Below are 20,438 nucleotides of genomic sequence, written 5' to 3'. Positions count from 1 at the left end.
GAACTTAACCGTGAGGAAAACTGCCTGACCTCGCTTGTTAGGGTATCCACCCCAGCCTGTAGAGAGTCCATTTTTGGAAGGAAAAAAGATTTAACTCTTGCAGTAAAGACCTTTGATCATTAATTGAGAATCTGGGCATTCAACCTAAATTGGACTTTCGACGTAGATTTCCGCAGTATGTTTATGTTGTTTCCTATAAGTATTTTTATCCGTTTGACTCATGATGTCTTTCGTGGTGGGAGAAAGTTTATGAAAATATTTATCAACTTTCATGTAGCTTGTCAGCGTATTACTTCTCTGCGTGATTCAATGGGAGAGTGAAGCAATCCCTGTACTCTGCATTTTTTTTGCGAAAGCAGATGTTAAAACTTTAAGATACGGTGCACTTATTCTTTAATTCAGAGTTTATGAAGCCCATATAGTCCAGCTATGTGTCAGTAGCATGGATGTTAAATTCTATAAGATGTTATGCTACTCTCATTGCTAGGCCAGAAGAAAAAACTCAGCTCTCCTTCCCTTCTCCCCTCTCTCCCAGGTCCGGATTGGGCCGCCGGGATACCGGGAAAAATCCTGGTGGGCCGCCGGCCAGCAGAGGCTGCTCAGCTGCAGTGAAGAGAGAGCAGCAAGCCATTGCAAGCAACTTAGCCCTGTTAGCACAGTTGTGCACTGAGGGAGCGCAGCGGCAGTCAGAGCTGCCAGCAGCACTGCACACAGACTGACAGGCTAAGGGGGTGCAAGGCAGCCTGACGTCTCGTTAGCGGTAAGCACTGCTCAGAATCAATCTGCGCCTAACTGCAAGTCTCTACGCTACTGTGGGCGTGCCATGTGGATTTTTCTTGCGCTGCAGTATCACGTATGGAGTCTTTCTGAGAGGGAAAGCGTGGCACGGTGGGGATGTCTAGGCTGGCGCCATGTGTTTAAGGAAGACCCAGGAAACGTCCGGGCTTGTTGATGTTGCTTCTGCTTTGAGTTGTAGCCCCTGGTTTCCTTTCGGTGTGTGTGTGAGTCTCTCTGATTAAAATGAAAGAAAAGGTAGGTGAGCAGTGCACGCAGTATTGGTCATGGATGGGATAGAGGATCATATTTGTCACGGGGCAGGGAATGAAGGAGCTACAGAGTCAGATCATGCCAGGGAACATACGGCCACAGAGTCAGATCATGTCAGGGAACATACGGCTACAGAGTCAGATCATGTCAGGGAACATACGGCTACAGAGTCAGATCATGTCAGGGAACATACGGCCACAGAGTCAGATCATGTCAGGGAACATACGGCCACAGAGTCAGATCATGTCAGGGAACATACGGCCACAGAGTCAAATCATGTCAGGGAACATACGGCCACAGAGTCAGATCATGTCAGGGAACATACGGCTACAGAGTCAGATCATGTCAGGGAACATATGGCCACAGAGTCAGATCATGTCAGGGAACATACGGCCACAGAGTCAGATCATGTCAGGGAACATATGGCCACAGAGTCAGATCATGTCAGGGAACATACGTCTAGGGAAGGGCATATGCTAAGCTACAGGGGGTACCAACTAGTCACAGCTGATGTAATATAAATGCCTTGTTGTAGATTTTAACTAATAGAGGTGTGATGAAGTAATATAAATGCCTTGTTGTAGATTTTAACTAATAAAGGTGTGATGAAGTAATATAAATGCCTTGTTGTAGATTTTAACTAATAGAGGTGTGATGAAGTAATATAAATGCCTTGCTGTAGATTTTAACTAATAGAGGTGTGATGTTAATGTTCTTGGATATGGTATCCTTTTATTTTGTCTACCAATAAATGTTATGTTTTAAATTTTCACCTGTCCCCTGCCATGCTCTTTTTTAGTTTAATAACTAATAGAAGTGCCCACTTAAGAAAGGAAGGTTGTTAATATATACTAAGTTTAGGGGAAAGCCAGCGAGAGCATAGTTGGCTGGGCTTAAGGGGTGTGGCTGGGCTGGAGGGGGTGTGGCTGGGCTGGAGGGGGAGTGACTGGGCTGGAGGGGGCGGGGCTGGGACAGTGTATACAAATTTCCAGGGCCGGTCTGATTTCCCAGTCCGGCCCTGCTCTCTCCCCTCCTCTCCCTATTTCCAGAGAGCTGTGGCACAAAACGGCTTATGTGATGATTTACCACTATTATCATGAGGTAATGGGGGCCTTGTTTACTGTAATTAGATGGAGATGTGCAGTATCAACCCCCTAGATCTTCACACAACACTCACAGGCTATTTAGAATAGATATAAGAGCTGCAGCTCAGTCGCCTCACAATATTGATCACTTATTCAAGATGACGCCCGCGGGGGCATTCAGCTCTTTTATTGCCCTTAAAAGGGCATTCAGCTTTTTCTCAATTGCCCAAAATCCTTAATCTAAAAAAAATTTTAATTTAAATTTAAAAAAAAAACTCTAACGCCAAGATAGATACTCACGGTTCCTGAAGTCCGGCGGTGAAGTCTTCTTCCAAGTGGAGACCAGTTCCTGATGTCCGGCGGTGAAGTCTTCTTCCAAGCTGCGACCTCTTCTATCTTCATCCAGGACCACGGAATTGAAGACCGGCGACCGCGGAACCATGGAGCATGGAGGATCCTCTTCGTACGATCACCGCCGCACACTGAGGATTGAATTTAAGGTACGCAATTAAATATGGCGTCCCTTGCATTTCTATTGGCTGATTTGATTCCTCAAATACAAATCAGCCAATATGATGAGAGCTACTGCTCCTGCGGAGAGTGATGTGCAAGCTGTCAGAGCTACTGCCAAGGCCCCACAAATATCAAAACTTGAAGAAATCAGCAGCATCATCAATTAAATTATCTTTAAAACTTTTATTCATCCCAGAGGACAGAAAACATGACGTTTTGGACTTAGCTGCCCTCAAGCATATGCATATGATTAAGGGCAGCTAACCCCGAAACGTCATGTTTTCTGTCCTCTGGGATGAATAAAAGTTTGAAAAGATAATTCAATTGATGATGATGCTGATTTAAACATAGAAACATAGATATTGACGGCAGATAAGAGCCATAGGCCCAGCAAGTCTCCCCGACATTACCTAACAGTATAAACGTATCTAGTTATTAGGACAGCCTTATACTTATCCCAGGCATTCTTTTTTTTTATATTTATTTATTTACCAAAAGCAAAAATAGATGCCTTACAATTCGGCTTACCTTTCACCACGCAGGGTATACCAAAACAAAAATTTAGCCCAACATCTTAGGCTTACATTTCACCTCGCAGGGTGTTTACACTGATTTTGAAGTAGCAGAGTGCTAATTCACATAGATTAAGTCTTAACTTATAAATCAACATCCTATATTCAGATGTGTCTTTGCCTTTCTACTTAGACTCTACCTCCTCAATCATTCAAGAAGCCTGTTGAGACTCTATAACTACAGAGGAAACCCTTCTTATAGAGACTTTGATATTACAGGGGTAGCTGAGTTGTCTATAATCTTTCTCAGATCGTATGTCTTACTTTTGGTCTTTTTCCTTTATAATAAGACCCTATCTACAAACAATACAGATACATATATATATATATATAAAAAAAAAAAGAAAAAGAAAGGAAAGAAGAAGAGAGAAAAAAAAAAAAAAAAAAGGGAAAAGAAATTATAATTAAAACCAGCTCCTCTCCCCTACTTCCCTTCTTCTAAATTATCCATGGTTCTCTTTATACATAGTCATGTTGCCAAATGTTGGTATTTATTTAACAAAGTTAACTTATCCCAGGCATTCTTAAAGTCCCAGACAGTGTTTGTCATTATTACCTCTTGAGGAAGTTTATTCCATAAATCAATCACTCTTTTTGTAAAGAAGTGCTTCCTCAAATTACTCCTGAATCTACTACCCTTCAGCATGAGATCATGACCCCTTGTTCATGAATTTTCCATTTTATGTAAAATACCCACAGCCTAAGTTTTACTAAGCCCTTTAACGTACTTGAAAGTTGCTATCATATCACCTCTTTCCCTTCTCTCCTCTAAGCTATACATAATTAGGTCATTGAGCCTATCCTGGTAAGTTTTATTTTTTTAGACCATGTACCATTTTGGTAGCCCTCCTTTGCACAGATTCAAGTTTGTTAATATCCTTCTGAAGATATGGCCTCCAGAACTGCACACAATACTCACAATGAGGCCTAACTAATGATCTATAAAGTGGCATAAGAACCTTACTATTTCTGCTGCAAATATCTCTACCAACGCATTCAATCATTCTGCTAGCCTTACTCGCTGCATTACTACATTGTCTACTAAGTTTTAAATCATCTGAAATAACAATTCCCAAGTCCTGTTCCTCATCTGTAACAGTCAGTAAAGTGTCATTGAGTCTGTAATTAACATTTGGATTTTTCTTCCCTAAATGCATTATTTTACACTTTGCTGTGTTAAACTTTAGATCCCAGTCGTTTGTCCAATCCTCCAATTGTTGTATATCACTTCTCATTTTGTCTACCGCCCCCTGGAACATCCACTCTGTTGCAAATTTTTTTTTTTGTAATTTAATGTTAGGTTTTATTAAAGTGTAACTTAGTATTGGGGTTAATTTAGGGTGTGTTAGGTTAAGGGGCTTAGTAATTAAAATAGTTATTTGCGTTGTGGGGGGTTGGCGGTTTAGGAGTTAATAGGTTAATTAGGTTTATTGCAATGTGGGTGTCATGCCCCGCCCTGTTGCCAGGGAAGCGGCGGTTGTTGCTCTGGCTGTTGAAAGGGATGCAACGGTTCTCTCCCCTTCTGAAGCTGGTCCGGATCTCCTGTGGAGTGAATCCTGTTCCTATGTAAATCTGTCACTTATTATCTTCACTGCCCAAGTATAGGTGTTGCTTAGTGTGTTCCTGGGTGTTGTATTGCTTTATGCTGGACTGTTATATTTCTGCTGAACTCTGCTTGTCTGACCACTCTGCCTGCTTAACCCCTGAATTGCTGGATTGCTATACTGTTGCTGAACTCTCCTTGTCTGACCACTCTGCCTGCTTAACCTCTGAATTGCTGGATTGCTATACTGTTGCTGAACTCTGCTTGTCTGACCACTCTGCCTGCTTAACCCCTGCTTAACCCCCAAATTGCTGGATTGCTATACTGTTGCTGAACTCTGCTTGTCTGATCACTCTGCCTGCTTAACCCCTGAACTGCTGGATTGCTATACTGTTGTTGAACTCTGCCTGTCTGACCACTCTGTCTGCTTAACCCCTGAACTGTTGGATTGCTATACTGTTACTGAACTCTGCCTGTCTGGTCCTTCTATTGGTTTACCCCTGAACTGTTATACTGCTGGATTTCCTTTTGTTGCTGACTCCTGCCTGTTCCTGGTCCTTCTATTGGTTTGCCCCTGAACTGCTATACTGCTGGATTGTCTTCCTGTTGCCGCCAAGGACTACCCTGCCTATTGTGAGTACTGCTTACCTCATTTTACAAACTCTCTCTGCCCTAGGATATTTCCTATCATTCCACTTGACGCCGGGATAAGAAGACTGCTGACCATGTTTGGTCTGATAGAGGAATATCCCACAAGCATTACAGTGTGTGTGTGTGTGTGGGGGGGGTTGGTGGTTTAGGAGTTAATAGGTTAATTAGGTTTATTGCGATGTGGGTGTCATGCCGCGCCCTGTTGCCAGGGAAGCGGCAGTTGTTGCTCGGGCTGTTGAAAGGGATGCAGCGGTTCCTATGAGCCGTTCTCTCCCCTTCTGAAGTTGGTCCGGATCTCCTGTGGAGTGAATCCTGTGCCTATGTAAGTCTGTCACTTACTATCTTCACTGCCCAAGTATAGGTGTTGCTTAGTGTGCTCCTGGGTGTTGTATTGCTTTATGCTGGACTGTTATATTTCTGCTGAACTCTGCTTGTCTGACCACTCTGCCTGCTTAACCCCTGAATTGCTGGATTGCTATACTGTTGCTGAACTCTGCTTGTCTGACCACTCTGCCTGCTTAACCCCTGAATTGCTGGATTGCTATACTGTTGTTGAACTCTGCTTGTCTGACCACTCTGCCTGCTTAACCCCTGCTTAACCCCCAAATTGCTGGATTGCTATACTGTTGTTGAACTCTGCCTGTCTGACCACTCTGTCTGCTTAACCCCTGAACTGTTGGATTGCTATACTGTTACTGAACTCTGCTTGTCTGGTCCTTCTATTGGTTTACCCCTGAACTGTTATACTGCTGGATTTCCTTTTGTTGCTGACTCCTGCCTGTTCCTGGTCCTTCTATTGGTTTGCCCCTGAACTGCTATACTGCTGGATTGTCTTCCTGTTGCCGCCAAGGACTACCCTGCCTATTGTGAGTACTGCTTACCTCACTTTACAAACTCTCTCTGCCCTAGGATATTTCCTATCATTCCAGTTGACGCCGGGATAAGAAGACTGCTGACCATGTTTGGTCTGATAGAGGAATATCCCACAAGCATTACAGTGTGTGTGTGTGGGGGTGGGGGGTGGGTTGGTGGTTTAGGAGTTAATAGGTTAATTAGGTTTATTGCGATGTGGGGGTTTGTTGGTTTAGGGGTTAATAGGTTAATTAGGTTTATTGTGATGTGGGGGTTGGTGGTTAAGGGCTTAATATTTTAATTATGTTATTTGCAGATTAGGGGTTAATTACTATATAATTTTGGCGGTTTTGGTGTTTGTTAATACTTTGTGAGGGAGGTTACATTTTTTTTGTTTTGTTTTTAAGGCTTTGTTTGCCTATGCTGTATCCAGGTGGTTTGGATTCTTTCACCACCCTGCCATTTTCAGAATTCACCGGGATGCAGCTTTGCTGCATCCAGGTGGATTCTTTTGGCTGTGCACGCAGCCAACATTCTTTTGGCTGCCTCACGCAGCCAACATTCCTTTGAGGATGTGTGCGCAACTGTTGACGGTAACGGACCCGATTATAGTATAGATATATACATACATATATATATATATATGTGTATATATACACACACATACATTTACATATATATCTATATGTATATATATATATATATCTATATGTATATATATATATATATTCAGTATATACACACATATTGCTGCTGAAGTTAGATTTTACACAATACCCTCATAAACAGACCAGCAATCCCTATTATCTATTTACTCTTGAGATATATAGGTATAGATGACATAGCTATAGAGATATAGCAAGAGTAAATAGATAATAGGGATCCCTGGTCATCGTAAGTTCTATAATACCAAAGCATCATCAAGTGGGTAATTCTTATAAATGTACACCAATAGTTTCTGAAAACTACAAGAAACACAAGATTCTGAATAAAAATAGATCTAGCCATAAGAAAAGACTAAATTCATTGTCATAAAGATTTATATGAGCAAGTACGATTTTGAAGGCAATGAATGTATATGTAGTATAAAACTAAAACAAAGTAAAGAACGGTAAAAAATAGGCTAATGAATTCATTACTAACAACTTTTTAACACTTTACAATTTTAGAACTCACTGAGAATTGAAGCCTTGTGTCTCTTACAGGGTTAAGTGCTCCCTAGTGCCACAATAAATAGTGGCTGCTTCCCTCGGTAATGTCAGAGTGCAGAGAATTAATGGGAAATCCAATCAATTAAGAGCTGAATCTGTGAAAAAAGATCACATACAGAGGGCGCCCCCTAGTGTGATACTCCGATGATAAAGGGAAGCTTGTGTGTCTTGTGATATGGGTATACTCACAAAAAACTCTCAGTGCCCCAGCTAACTGTTCTCAGGTGTAGAGAATAGGGCCCAGTAATTCAGGAGTCCGTGCCAGGCAGATCAGATAAGTAAGCTTTATCTATGAAAGAAGATCACATACAAAGGGCGCCTCCTAGTGTATTACTGTGATAGTAAAGGGAAGTGTGTGTGTCTTGTGTTGTAGTTATACTCACAAGAATGGTAGCACCCAGTGTGCTAAATGGTGCATGCTGGGAACTCTCAGTGCCCCAGCTAACTAATCAATCAATTAAGAGCTCAGTCATTAACATATTTATGGGAGCTCAGGGATTTTTTAGCCTTTGCGGAGACCTTGCTAACCTGTGCAGCGGCACAGCAAGCACACACATAGGAAGATGCATGCTCTGTGATTTATTGCTGTCTAAACGCTGCCTATGACGGTGGTATGCAGTGTTCAGCAGCAGCAGGAATCAGACAGCATACAGCTTAGACAGAGATCTATAGCTAAGTTTGTGCTGAAGGCAGCTGGGCCCCGTCGCAGTTTCGACCTCTCCATCCACAGTATATATATATATATATATATATATATACACAAACACACACACACACACAAATATATATATATATATATACACACACACAAACACACACACACATATATATATACACGTGTGTGTATAAGAGGATACTGCACACAGACCATATAACGTTTACTATGGAATCTAAGCTACTTTTTATGATTCTATAGGATTAGTTTATTTGTACACAATCTATAAGTGAATTCTCCTGACATTTCTTCTATTTTGTCGTGATGATTATTTTCTTTTCATTATTTGTGTTTTCTGCTTGCTATGTCTTTACATTTATTGTACACTATATCATTATAAAGACTGTTAAGACTTCTGAAAATATCCAAGTCCACTACACAGGTTCAATAAAAATGTGACAAGCATAATATCTGTTCAATCTATTTGGAGTAAATAAAAAAACAACTTTATTTGAGAAGCCTAATAATAGGTTTTCCATCATAAATATATAGCGGGAAGAGAGTGTTCACAGCCACACACTTATGTGTGGCATAAAACAGAACAGGAAATTGCTATTTGTTATATTTTTTCAATATGTTTTTTTTTCTAACTTATATGATCTATTTTATGTTACAGGGATATTTATTACTAAAAGGAAAATATTATATTGCAAGTATAATAGGGCAGGTGCTGTTAATCAGTGTTGTCGACACAGAGATCGTCACCATGTGCTTGTTCCACGTGCGACACAGAGATCGTCACCATCTGCTTGTTCCACGCGCGACACAGAGATCGTCACCATGTGCTTGTTCCACGCGCGACACAGAGATCGCCACCATCTGCTTGTTCCACGCGCGACACAGAGATCGTCACCATGTGCTTGTTCCACGCGCGACACAGAGATCGTCACCATCTGCTTTTTCCACGCGCGACACAGAGATCGCCACCATCTGTTTGTTCCACGCGCGACACAGAGATCGCCACCATGTGCTTGCTCCACGCGCGACACAGAGATCGTCACCATGTGCTTGTTCCACGCGCGACACAGAGATCGTCACCATGTGCTTGTTCCACGCGCGACACAGAGATCGTCACCATGTGCTTGTTCCACGCGCGACACAAAGATTGTCACCATGTGCTTGTTCCACGCGCGACACAAAGATTGTCACCATGTGCTTGTTCCACGCGCGACACAGAGATCGTCACCATGTGCTTGTTCCACGCGCGACACAGAGATCGCCACCATGTGCTTGTTCCACGCGCGACACAGAGATCGCCACCATGTGCTTGTTCCACGCGCGACACAGAGATCGCCACCATGTGCTTGTTCCACGCGCGACACAGAGATCGCCACCATGTGACTGTTCCAGGCGTGACACAGAGATCACCACCATGTGTGTGTTCCAGGCGCGACAAAGAAATCACCGCCATGTGCATGTTCCAGGCACGGCACAGAGATCGCCACCATGTGCGTGTTCCAGGCGCCTGGAAAAGGGTCCTGGAAAATTTATGGTGGGCTGTATAACTGCAATATACTTTTTGTTTCCATGTCCCTTTAATATTAAAGGGACTTTAAACACCTTGCAATTACAAGACATTTCTGCCACAAAATAACATATCAGCCTAAACATTTTTTTAAAGTAATTAAAGGGACACGATTCAGATATAGAATATAATTTCAAACAACTTTCCAATTTACTTCTATGATCTAATTTGCTTCATTTTCTTGGTATTGTTTGTTGAAGAAACAGCAGTGCACATGGGTAAGCTAATAACTTGAGGCATTTATGTGCAGCCACCAATCAGCAGCTTATGAGCCTACCTAGGTAGTCTTTTCAACAAAGGCTACCAAGAGAACGGAAAAAATAGATAATAGAAGTAAATCTGAAAGATATTTAAAATGCATGCTCTCTCTGAATCGTAAAATTAAAAAATGTGGGTTTCATGTCCCTTTAAAGGGACAGTGTACTGTAAAAGTTTTCTTCTCTTAAAGGGACATTATACACTAGATTTGTGTTTGCATAAATGTTTTGTAGATGATCCATTTATATAGCCCATACAGTTTGTTTGTAAAAATTGATAGTTTTGCTTATTTTTAAATAACTTTGCGCTGATTTTCAAACTCCTAACCAAGCCCCCAAGTTTTAGGAGAATACCGACGTATACCTACTCCAGCTGGCTCCTGTTTGTGTAAAGAGTCTTTTCATTTGTAGAGGAAGGGGGAGGGGAGGTCTGTTATTTCCCACTTGCAGTGGGTGTTCCAGCTACCTTTTTAATAGTGCTAAACTGGGAGCTTCTAAGTAAGTTTTTAAACAGTTTTATACTGGATTTTTAGATCTGTATCTGTGCATCTTATTCTTTATGTCTATTGCATGCAGTTATATGAAAATTGGTGTATACTGCCCCTTTAATGTTTTAGCAATGACTTGTTATAATATCTGCAGAGTATATAATTTATGATAATTAGTTCATTTATGTTTAATTTTATATATGAAATACACACAAAAAACACAACCCATTAGAATCTCCTTATTTTATCACTTTCTGTACACACAAATGATGCTTTGTCTTATATCTGTCTGTATACCAAAGTCCATTACATAGAGAGAACAGTTGAAAATGAGCATTTTATTACTTATCTCTCGTACCTTCCACTGGGAGTGTAATTTTGTCTGCTGGCTATGCTTAACCTGCTTTTTTTATAACCAATACTTAAAGGGACACTGAACCCAAATTTTTTCTTTTGTGATTCAGATAGAGCATGACATTTTAAGCAACTTTCTAATTTACTCCTATTATCAAATTGTCTTCATTCTCTTGGTATCTTTATTTGAAATGCAAGAATGTAGGTTTAGATGCCGGCCCATTTTTGGTGAACAACCTGGGTTGTCCTTGCTGATTGGTGGATAAATTCATCCACCAATAAAAAAGTGCTTTCCAGAGGTCTGAACCAAATAAAAAGCTTAGATGCCTTCTTTTCAAATAAAGTTAGTAAGAGAATGAAGAAAAATTGATAATAGGAGTATGTTAGAAAGTTGCTTAAAATTGCATGCTCTATCTGAATCATGAAAGAAAAAATTTGCGTTCAGTGTCCCTTTAAGTAATGGAAGTGTAAGTTTAGGTTGGAATACCACCTGCAAAAACAGCTATTTCAAATGCTGAAATAAAGGTAAAAAGATATATTTGTAACCAATTTAATAAACAGTTAAACTGGATAATTGGGAACAAATTAAAGGGGAGAAAATTTTAGGGTACACTGTTGCTTTAACATCTTGTTTGCCAAAATAGTTTTTCAATACAAATATTCCGCCCACCACTTACTGTATTTGGAGGCCAATCCAGACTTGAGTCTGCAGCTGACAAGCGGTTAGATTACGAGTTTTGCGTTATGAGTGAAAAAGCAGCGTTAAGGCTCTTTTTCACTACTGCTGGTATTACAAGTCTTGCAGGTATATCTGTCCCGCACACTTTTTTGGCTGTAACGCAACGTAACTACTGCAGCTTTCAAAAAGTTTGCCTGTCCGGCCAAAAATTAAGCGGTACAGCCAATACCGTCAAGATCTGTACCGTAAACTGAAAGTCAGTAGTTATGGGTTTTATGTTACAAAGCTGTAACATAAAACTCATAACTAAAGTGCTAAAAAGTACACTAACACCCATAAACTACCGATTAACCCCTAAACCGAGGCCCTCCTGCATCACAAACACTATAATAAACATATTCGCCCCTAAACCGCCGCACTCCTGCATCGCAAACACTAGTTAAATATTATTAACCCCTAATCTGCTGTCCCTAACATCGCCGCAACCTACATTACTGTTATTAACCCCTAATCTGCTGTCCCCCAAAATCGCCGCCACTATACTAAAGTTATTAACCCCTAAACCTAACCCTAAGTCTAACCCTAACACCCACTAACTTTAACATAATTTAAATAAATCTAAATAAAAATTACAATTAATACCTAAATAATTCCTATTTAAAACTAAATACCTGTAAAACAAACCCTAAGCTAGCTACAATATAACTAATAGTTACATTGTATCTATCTTAGGTTTTATTTTTATTTTACAGGCAAGTTTGTATTTATTTTAACTAGGTAGACTAGTTAGTAAATAGTTATTAACTATTTACTAGATACCTAGCTAAAATAAATACAAATTTACCTGTAAAATAAAACCTAACCTTAGTTACACTAACACCTAACACTACACTATAATTAAATAAATTACATTAATTAAATACAATTAAGTAAATTATAAAAAAAAAATAAACACTAAATTACACAAAATAAAAAAGAAATGATCAAATATTTAAAATAATTACACCTAATCTAATAGCCCTACCAAAATAAAAAAGCCCCCCCAAAATAAAAAAAAACCCTAGCCTAAACTAAACTGCCAATAGCCCTTAAAAGGGCCTTTTGCGGGGCACAGCTCTTTTACCTGTAAAAAAAATGTGAACAACCCCCCAACAGTAAAACCCACCACCCACACAACTAAACCCCCCAAATAAAATCCTATCTAAAAAAACCTAAGCTCCCCATTGCCCTGAAAAGGGCATTTAGATGGGCATTGCCCTTAAAAGGACATTTAGCTCTTTTTCAGCCCAAACCCTAAGCTAAAAATAAAACCCACCCAATAAACCCTTAAAAAACCTAACACTAACCCCCGAAGATCCACTTACAGTTTTGAAGACCGGACATCCATCCTCAATGAAGCCGGGAGAAGTCTTCATCCAAGCGGCAAGAAGTCCTCAACGAAGCCGGGAGAAGTCTTTATCCAAGCAGCAAGAAGTGGTCCTCCAGACGGGCAGAAGTCTTCATCCAGACGGCATCTTCTATCTTCATCCTTCCAACGCGAAGCGGCTCCATTTGCAAGAAATCCGGCATGGAGCATCCTTCTCTTCCGACGGCTCTTCAAGAATGAAGGTTCCTTTAAGGGACGTCATCCAAGATGGCGTCCCTTCAATTCCGATTGGCTGATAGAATTCTAAAAGCCAATCAGAATTAAAGGTGAAAAATTCCTATTGGCTGATGCAATCAGCCAATAGGATTCATATATCACATTTTATTATTAAGGTCGTACAGGTAAAAAAAAAAGAAAGAAAAGAACATAACCAAAAGTGAAAGCACATACATAATCGTCATTAGTTTAACAATCTCTAAACCATATGGTATACAGCTTCATCAGCGATCTCCAACAGTATTGAGTATTTACGCAACATAAGGTAAAATAACAGGAGACATTTATATCAAGAAATAGAGCCTACTATTACATCCAGACTATTCTACTGAAAAAAAAAAAAAAAACTTAAACATAATAGCTTCAATGACGGTTAAGTTATGATAAATTGAGCTTTGCTCGACCTTAAATTTTATCAGAAGAGAACAAAAAACCTCTAAAGACAGGTGGTAGTTTCTTTACAAGAAAAAGAGTTCCAGGCGGGTCGCGGGAAGAGGGGAAAAAAAAGGGGGAGAGAAGAGAAGGGGAGACGTATAGTACTATTCATCCTATTCATCTATCCATTTATTTCTAGATTTTGGAAGGGGGTCAAAAGCTGATTGGAACCACCAATAGAATGCAAGCTCAATCCTATTGGCTGATTGGATCAGCCAATAGGATTGAAGCTCAATCCTATTGGCTGATTGCATCAGCCAATAGGAATTTTTCACCTTTAATTCCGATTCGCTGATAGAATTCTATCAGCCAATCGTAATTCAACGGACGCCATCTTGGATGACGTCCCTTACGGAACCTTCATTCTTGAAGAGCTGTCGGAAGAAGAGGATGCTCCGCGCCGGATGTCTTGAAGATGGAGCCGGTCCGCGTCGGAAGGATGAAGATAGAAGATGCCATCTGGATGAAGACTTCTGCCCGTCTGGAGGACCACTTCTTGCCGCTTGGATGAAGACTTCTCCCGGCTTCGTTGAGGATGGATGTCCGGTCTTCAAAAACTGTAAGTGGATCTTCGGGGATTAGTGTTAGGTTTTTTAAGGGTTTATTGGGTGGGTTTTATTTTTAGTTAGGGTTTAGGCTGAAAAAGAGCTAAATGCCCTTTTAAGGGCAATGCCCATCCAAATGCCCTTTTCAGGGCAATGGGGAGCTTAGGTTTTTTTAGATAGGATTTTATTGGGGGGGTTTGGTTGTGTGGGTGGTGGGTTTTACTGTTGGGCAGAGGCATAACTAGAAACCACAGGGCCCAGGTGCAAGAATCTAAGAAGGGCTCCCCCCACCCCCACCCCAAAAAAGTGAATTTGATACATATCTTTTTTTTTTTTTTTTTACATTTAAAACAGAAAAAAAATGTGAATCAGATTACATGTCTGCAAAAGGAGGTACCCTGTGCCCACAGTCTGTGAGATGGTCTGCCCCCCTATTACTGTATATAGTGACACTGTTTAACCCACCAGTACTGTATATAGTGAGTCAGTGACACTAATCTGCCGGTGAGATGGCTGGCCTGACCCTACCTGCCCCAGTACTTTATAAAGTGACCACAGTAGTTTGTAACATGTTTCAGTCCCCCCGTACTGTATATAGTGGTACTGTATAGACTGACACTGTTTACCCCCCACCCCCCCATGCTGTAGTAACAAGGTCTGTAATTTGCTGGTTCCACAAACATACACACACACACATACATACATACATACACACACACACACACACAGTCACAAACATACACACACACACATACATACATACACGCACACACACAGTCACAAACATACACACACACACATACATACATACACACACACACACATACATACATACATACACACACACACACATACATGCATAAATACACACACACACACACACACATACACACACATAAACACCAATGGGTAAAACAGAAACACTAATCCCTGTAGTCAGAGACACTAGTGAAGCATCATGTCACACTCACATGATATCAGGCAGGTCAACGTTTTTTATTGTAAATGTTTTTTGTTTTTTTTTAAGCTGGGCCCCCACCCTTGGCTTTATCAGAAAACAACTGCAAAACAATTGACTTTATACTAGCTTTATGACTGTGGCTAGTCTTGTTGTCTGCAGACTAAAGCCCAGATTGGCTCCTGCAACTAAATGAATCTTTTAATCTTAGTAAAACAATTAAAATAAATAAATAAATAAACATACAATTCATATAAATATTAATATGCAAGAACAGAATATAAAGCATAGAGATAGTTAAACAGTTAATTCCCAAACGGTTTCTGCCATATTTTGTCATCCACAAGGGAACTGAAGAATGTTAATGAACGCACAGGAGAAAATGTGCAGTATTGTTTAACATTTAAACATTATAATATGCTCTTTAAGAACAATAAATGGAAATACCCCTGGTGTATTTCAGGAATCTTTTTTCCTATATATTGCTACCACTTGTTATAAACCCTATTAAAGGCACAGTAAACACCTGATGAAATATTTAGCTATGCATAGTAAAACAATTTCTTAATATATTTTTTATTGTTTATTTTCCCTCTCAAATTATAGATTTTCTAATTCTCAAAACAAAAAAATTTACCCTGCTAACTCTGCTACATATCTCCCCCTAACTTGCTTCAGCAGATAGTTGCAAAACAATATACTTTATAGTTACTAATATAATGCCCATAGCTAACCTTCAGCTAGATTACGAGTTTTGCGTTTTCTTTTTTTATTTTGTGTTATTTAGTGTTTATTTTTTTGTAATTTAGTTAATTGTATTTAATTAATGTAATTTATTTAATTTTAGTGTAAGGTTAGGTTTTAGTGTAACTCAGGTTAGGTTTTATTTCACAGGTAACTATTTACTAACTAGTCTACCTAGTTAAAATAAATACAAACTTACCTGTGAAATAAAAATAAAACCTAAGCTAGCTACAATGTAACTATTAGTTATATTGTAGCTAGCTTAGGGTTTATTTTACGGGTATGTATTTAGTTTTAAATAGGAATTATTTAGGTATTAATTGTAATTTGTATTTAGATTTATTTTAATAATGTTAAAGTTAGGGGGTGTTAGGGTTACGTTAGGGTTAGACTTAGGGTTAGGTTTAGGGGTTAATAACTTTAGTATAGTGGCGGCGACGTTGGGGACGGCAGATTTGGGGTTAATAAGTGTAGGTAGGTAGCGGCAATGTTGGGGGCGGCAGATTAGGAGTTAATAAGTGTAATGTAGGTGTCGGCAATGTCGGGGGCGGCAGATTAGGGGTTAATAAGTGTAATGTAGGTGGTGGCGATGTCAGGGGCGGCAGATTAGGGGTGTTTAAGCTAGGGGTTTATGTTAGGGTGTTAGGTGTAAACATAAATTTTGTTTCCCCATAGGAATCAATGGGGCTGCGTTACGGAGCTTTACGCTCCTTTATTGCAGGTGTTATGCTTTTTTTAGCCGGCTCTCCCCATTGATGTCTATGGGGAAATCGTGCACGAGCACGTAAAACCAGCTCAAAGCAGCGCTGGTATTTGAGTGCGGTATGGAGCTCAATTTTGCTCAACGCTGCAAAATTGCCTGCTAACGCTGGGTTTATGAAAACCTGTAAGAGCAGCGCTATAGGGAGGTGAGCGGTGAAAATAACTTGCACCGAGCCGCTCATAACGCAAAACTCGTAATCTAGCCGAAGGTTAGCTATGGGCATTATATTAGTAGCTATAAAGTATATTGTTTTGCAACTATCTGCTGAAGCAAGTTAGGGGGAGATATGTAGCAGAGTTAGCAGGGTACATTTTTTTGTTTTGAGAATTAGAAAATCTACAATTTGAGAGGGAAAATAAACAATAAAAAATATATTAAGAAATTGTTTTACTATTCATAGCTAAATATTTCATCAGGTGTTTACTGTGCCTTTAATAGGGTTTATAACAAGCGGTAGCAATATATAGGAAAAAAGATTCCTGAAATACCACAGGGGTATTTCCATTTATTGTTCTTAAAGAGCATATTATAATGTTTAAATGTTAAACAATGCTGCACATTTTCTCCTGTGCGCTCATTAACATTCTTCAGTTCCCTTGTGGATGACAAAATATGGCAGAAACCGTTTGGGAATTAACTGTTTAACTATCTCTATGCTTTATATTCTGTTCTTGCATATTAATATTTATATGAATTGTATGTTTATTTATTTATTTATTTTAATTGTTTTACTAAGATTAAAAGATTCATTTAGTTGCAGGAGCCAATCTGGGCTTTAGTCTGCAGACAACAAGACTAGCCACAGTCATAAAGCTAGTATAAAGTCAATTGTTTTGCAGTTGTTTTCTGATAAAGCCAATTAGGGACATATATGTAGCAGTGTTAACCTTGAGTAGTCATCAAGGTGCATTTCAAGTTCTGAGAATTTGAAATTGCTCAATTTTTAGAGATAAAATACATGAAAAGGAGGCAAAATAATGAAAATATATTGCAAAGTTATTTAATTATGCACAGTTAAACATCTCATATTTAGATCTCAAGGTGTTTATTATGCCTTTAAACTGCTGATTAGTGACTACCTTTAAAGGTCAACACTAGAATCGTTGGTGTTTAAAAAGATAGATAATCCCTTTATTACCCATTCCCTAGTTTTGCATAACCAACACTGTTATATTAATATACTTTTTACCTCTGTGATTACCGTGTATCTAAGCCTCTGCAAACTGCCCCCTTATTTCAGTTCTTTTGACAGACTTGCATTTTAGCCAATTAGTGCTGACTCCTAGGTAACTCCACGTTGCGTGAGCACAATGTTATCTTTATGAGACACTTGAACTAACACCCTCTAGTGGTGAAAACTGTTAAAATGCTTTCAGATAAGTGTCTGGCAGCCTTAAAGGTCTAAGAAATTAGCATATGGGGCTACCTAGGTTTAGCTTTCAACTAAGAATACCAAGAGAACGAAGCAAAAAAATTGGTGATAAAAGTAAATTAGAAAGTTGTTTAAAATTACATGCTCTATCTGAGTCATGAAAGTTTATTTTGGACTAGACTGTCCCTTTAAGTATGTGAGTAACTCTGTTGAAGAGGTTACAACATGGGGGTTGATTCCAATTTTTCCAACATTATTTTATGATATCAGAAAAACTGGATTGGTCATTACTTTTTTTAAATCAAAGTGATCACAATCCAGCACGGTTGAGGTTTATAACTGCCATGATATTTGTTCTCTATGTCACCATATCGGTACAGTTAAAGGGACAGTCTACTCCAGAATTGTAATTGTTTAAAAAGATAGATAATCCCTTTATTACCCATTCCCCAGTTTTGCATAACCAACACTGTTATATATTAATATACTTAACCTCTGTGATTACCTTGTATCTAAGCAGACTGCCCCCTTATCTCAGGTCTTTTGACAGACATGCATTTTAGCCAATCAGTGCAGACTCCTAAATAATTCCATGGGAGTTAGCACAATGTTATCTATATGACACACATAAACTAACAGTCAGCCAGATTATGAGTTTTGCGTTATGAGTGAAAAAGCATTGTTATGGCCCATAATAATGCTTTTTCCCTACTGCTGCTATTACAAGTCTTGTAGTTATAGCTGTACCGCACACTTTTTTGGCCGTCACGCAACGTCAGTTCTGCACTTTTAAAAAAGTCCTTTTTTAATGGGACTTCCATAGCGCCGGTATTACGAGTTTTGCTGTGAGGTCAAAAAGTGAGCGGTACACCCTATACCGATAAGATTCATACCACCATCTAAAGTCAGTAGTTATGAGTTTTACGTTACAAAGCTGTAGCATAAAACTCATAACTAAACTGTCACAAAGTACACTAACACCCATAAACTACCTAACCCCTAAACCGAGGCCCTCCTGCATCGCAAATAATAAAATAAAATTATTAACACCTAATCTGCCGCTCCGGACATCGCCCCTACTTAAAACATGTATTAACCCCTATTCCGGCGCTCCCCAACATCGTCGCCACTATAATAAAATTATTAACCCCTAAATCGCTGCCCTCCCGCATCAAAAAAACTATTTAAATATAATTAACCCCTAATCTGCCGTCTGCCCACTCCACCGCTATAATAAACCTTTTAACCCTTAAACATAACCCTAACGTAACCCTAACCCTCCCTAACTTAAATATAATTAAAATAAATCTAAATAAAACCTACTATTAATAACTAACTAATTCCTATTTAAAACTAAATACATACTTACCTGTAAAATAAACCCTAAGCTAGCTACAATATAACTAATAGTTACATTGTAGCTATCTTAGGTTTTATTTTTATTTCACAGCTAAGTTTGTATGTATTTTAACTAGGTAGACTAGTTAGTAAATTAACTATTTACTAGCTACCAAGCTAAAATAAATACAAATTTACCTGTAAAATAAAACGTAACCTGCCTTATACTAAAACCTAACATTACAATAAAATTAAATAAATTAAATTAACAAAATACATTTATCTAAATTACAACAAAAAAATAAACACTAAATTACACAAAATAAAAAAAGAAATTATCAAAAATAAAAACGAATTACTCCTAATCTAATAGCCCTATCAAAATAACCCCCCTCCCCCCAAAATAAAAAATCCCCTAGCCTACACTAAACTGCCAATGGCCCTTAAAAGGGCCCTTTGCAGGGCATTGCCCCAAAGAAATCAGCTCTTTTACATGTAAAAATAAAATAAAAACAACCCCCAACAGTAAAACCCACCACCCACACAACCAACCCCCCCAAATAAAAACCTATCTAAATAAACCTAAGCTAACCATTGCCCTGAAAAGGGCATTTGGATGGGCATTGCCCTTAAAAGGGCATTTAGCTCTTTTACATTGCCCAAAACCCTAAGCTAAAAATAAAACCCACCCAATAAACCCTTAAAAAAACTAACACTAACCCCCGATGATCCACTTACAGTTTTTGAAGACCGGACATCCATCGTCATCCAAGTGGGCAGAAGTCTTCATCCAAGCGGGCAGAAGTCCTCATCGAAGCCGGCAGAAGTCTTCATCCAAGCGGGCAGAAGTCTTCATCCAGACGGCATCTTCTATCTTCATCCATCCGGCGAGGAGCGGGTCCATCTTCAAGACATCCGGCGCGGAGCATCCTCTTTTTCCGATGGCTGTTGAAGAATGAAGTTTCCCTTTAAATGACGTCATCCAAGATGGCGTCCCTTAAATTCCGATTGGCAGAAGGAATTAAGGGGAAAAAATCCTATTGGCTATTGCCAAAAGGATTGAGCTTTCATCCTATTATAAATGATCCAATCAGCCAATAGGATTGAGCTTGCATTCTATTGGTTGATTGGAATAGCCAATAGAATGTG

General features: G+C 39.3%; 1 protein-coding gene across 1 annotated transcript in view; it reads left to right on the top strand.

Moving 5' to 3' along the window:
• The first annotated feature begins 1,061 nt into the window (after positions 1–1,061).
• LOC128641659 (glucagon receptor-like) overlaps positions 1,062–20,438 on the top strand; it is a 148,200-nt gene continuing 128,823 nt past the window's right edge. Inside the window, exon 1 of the mRNA XM_053694193.1 lies at positions 1,062–1,559. Coding sequence (XP_053550168.1) covers positions 1,062–1,559 — 498 coding nt within the window. The remainder of the gene's footprint in view (positions 1,560–20,438) is intronic.

This window comes from Bombina bombina, chromosome 11 (genome assembly GCF_027579735.1).
Source record: "Bombina bombina isolate aBomBom1 chromosome 11, aBomBom1.pri, whole genome shotgun sequence".
Taxonomy (NCBI): Eukaryota; Metazoa; Chordata; class Amphibia; order Anura; family Bombinatoridae; genus Bombina; species Bombina bombina.
The sequence above is the reverse complement of the archived record's forward strand: the minus strand, read 5'-3'. Positions and strand labels throughout refer to the sequence as shown.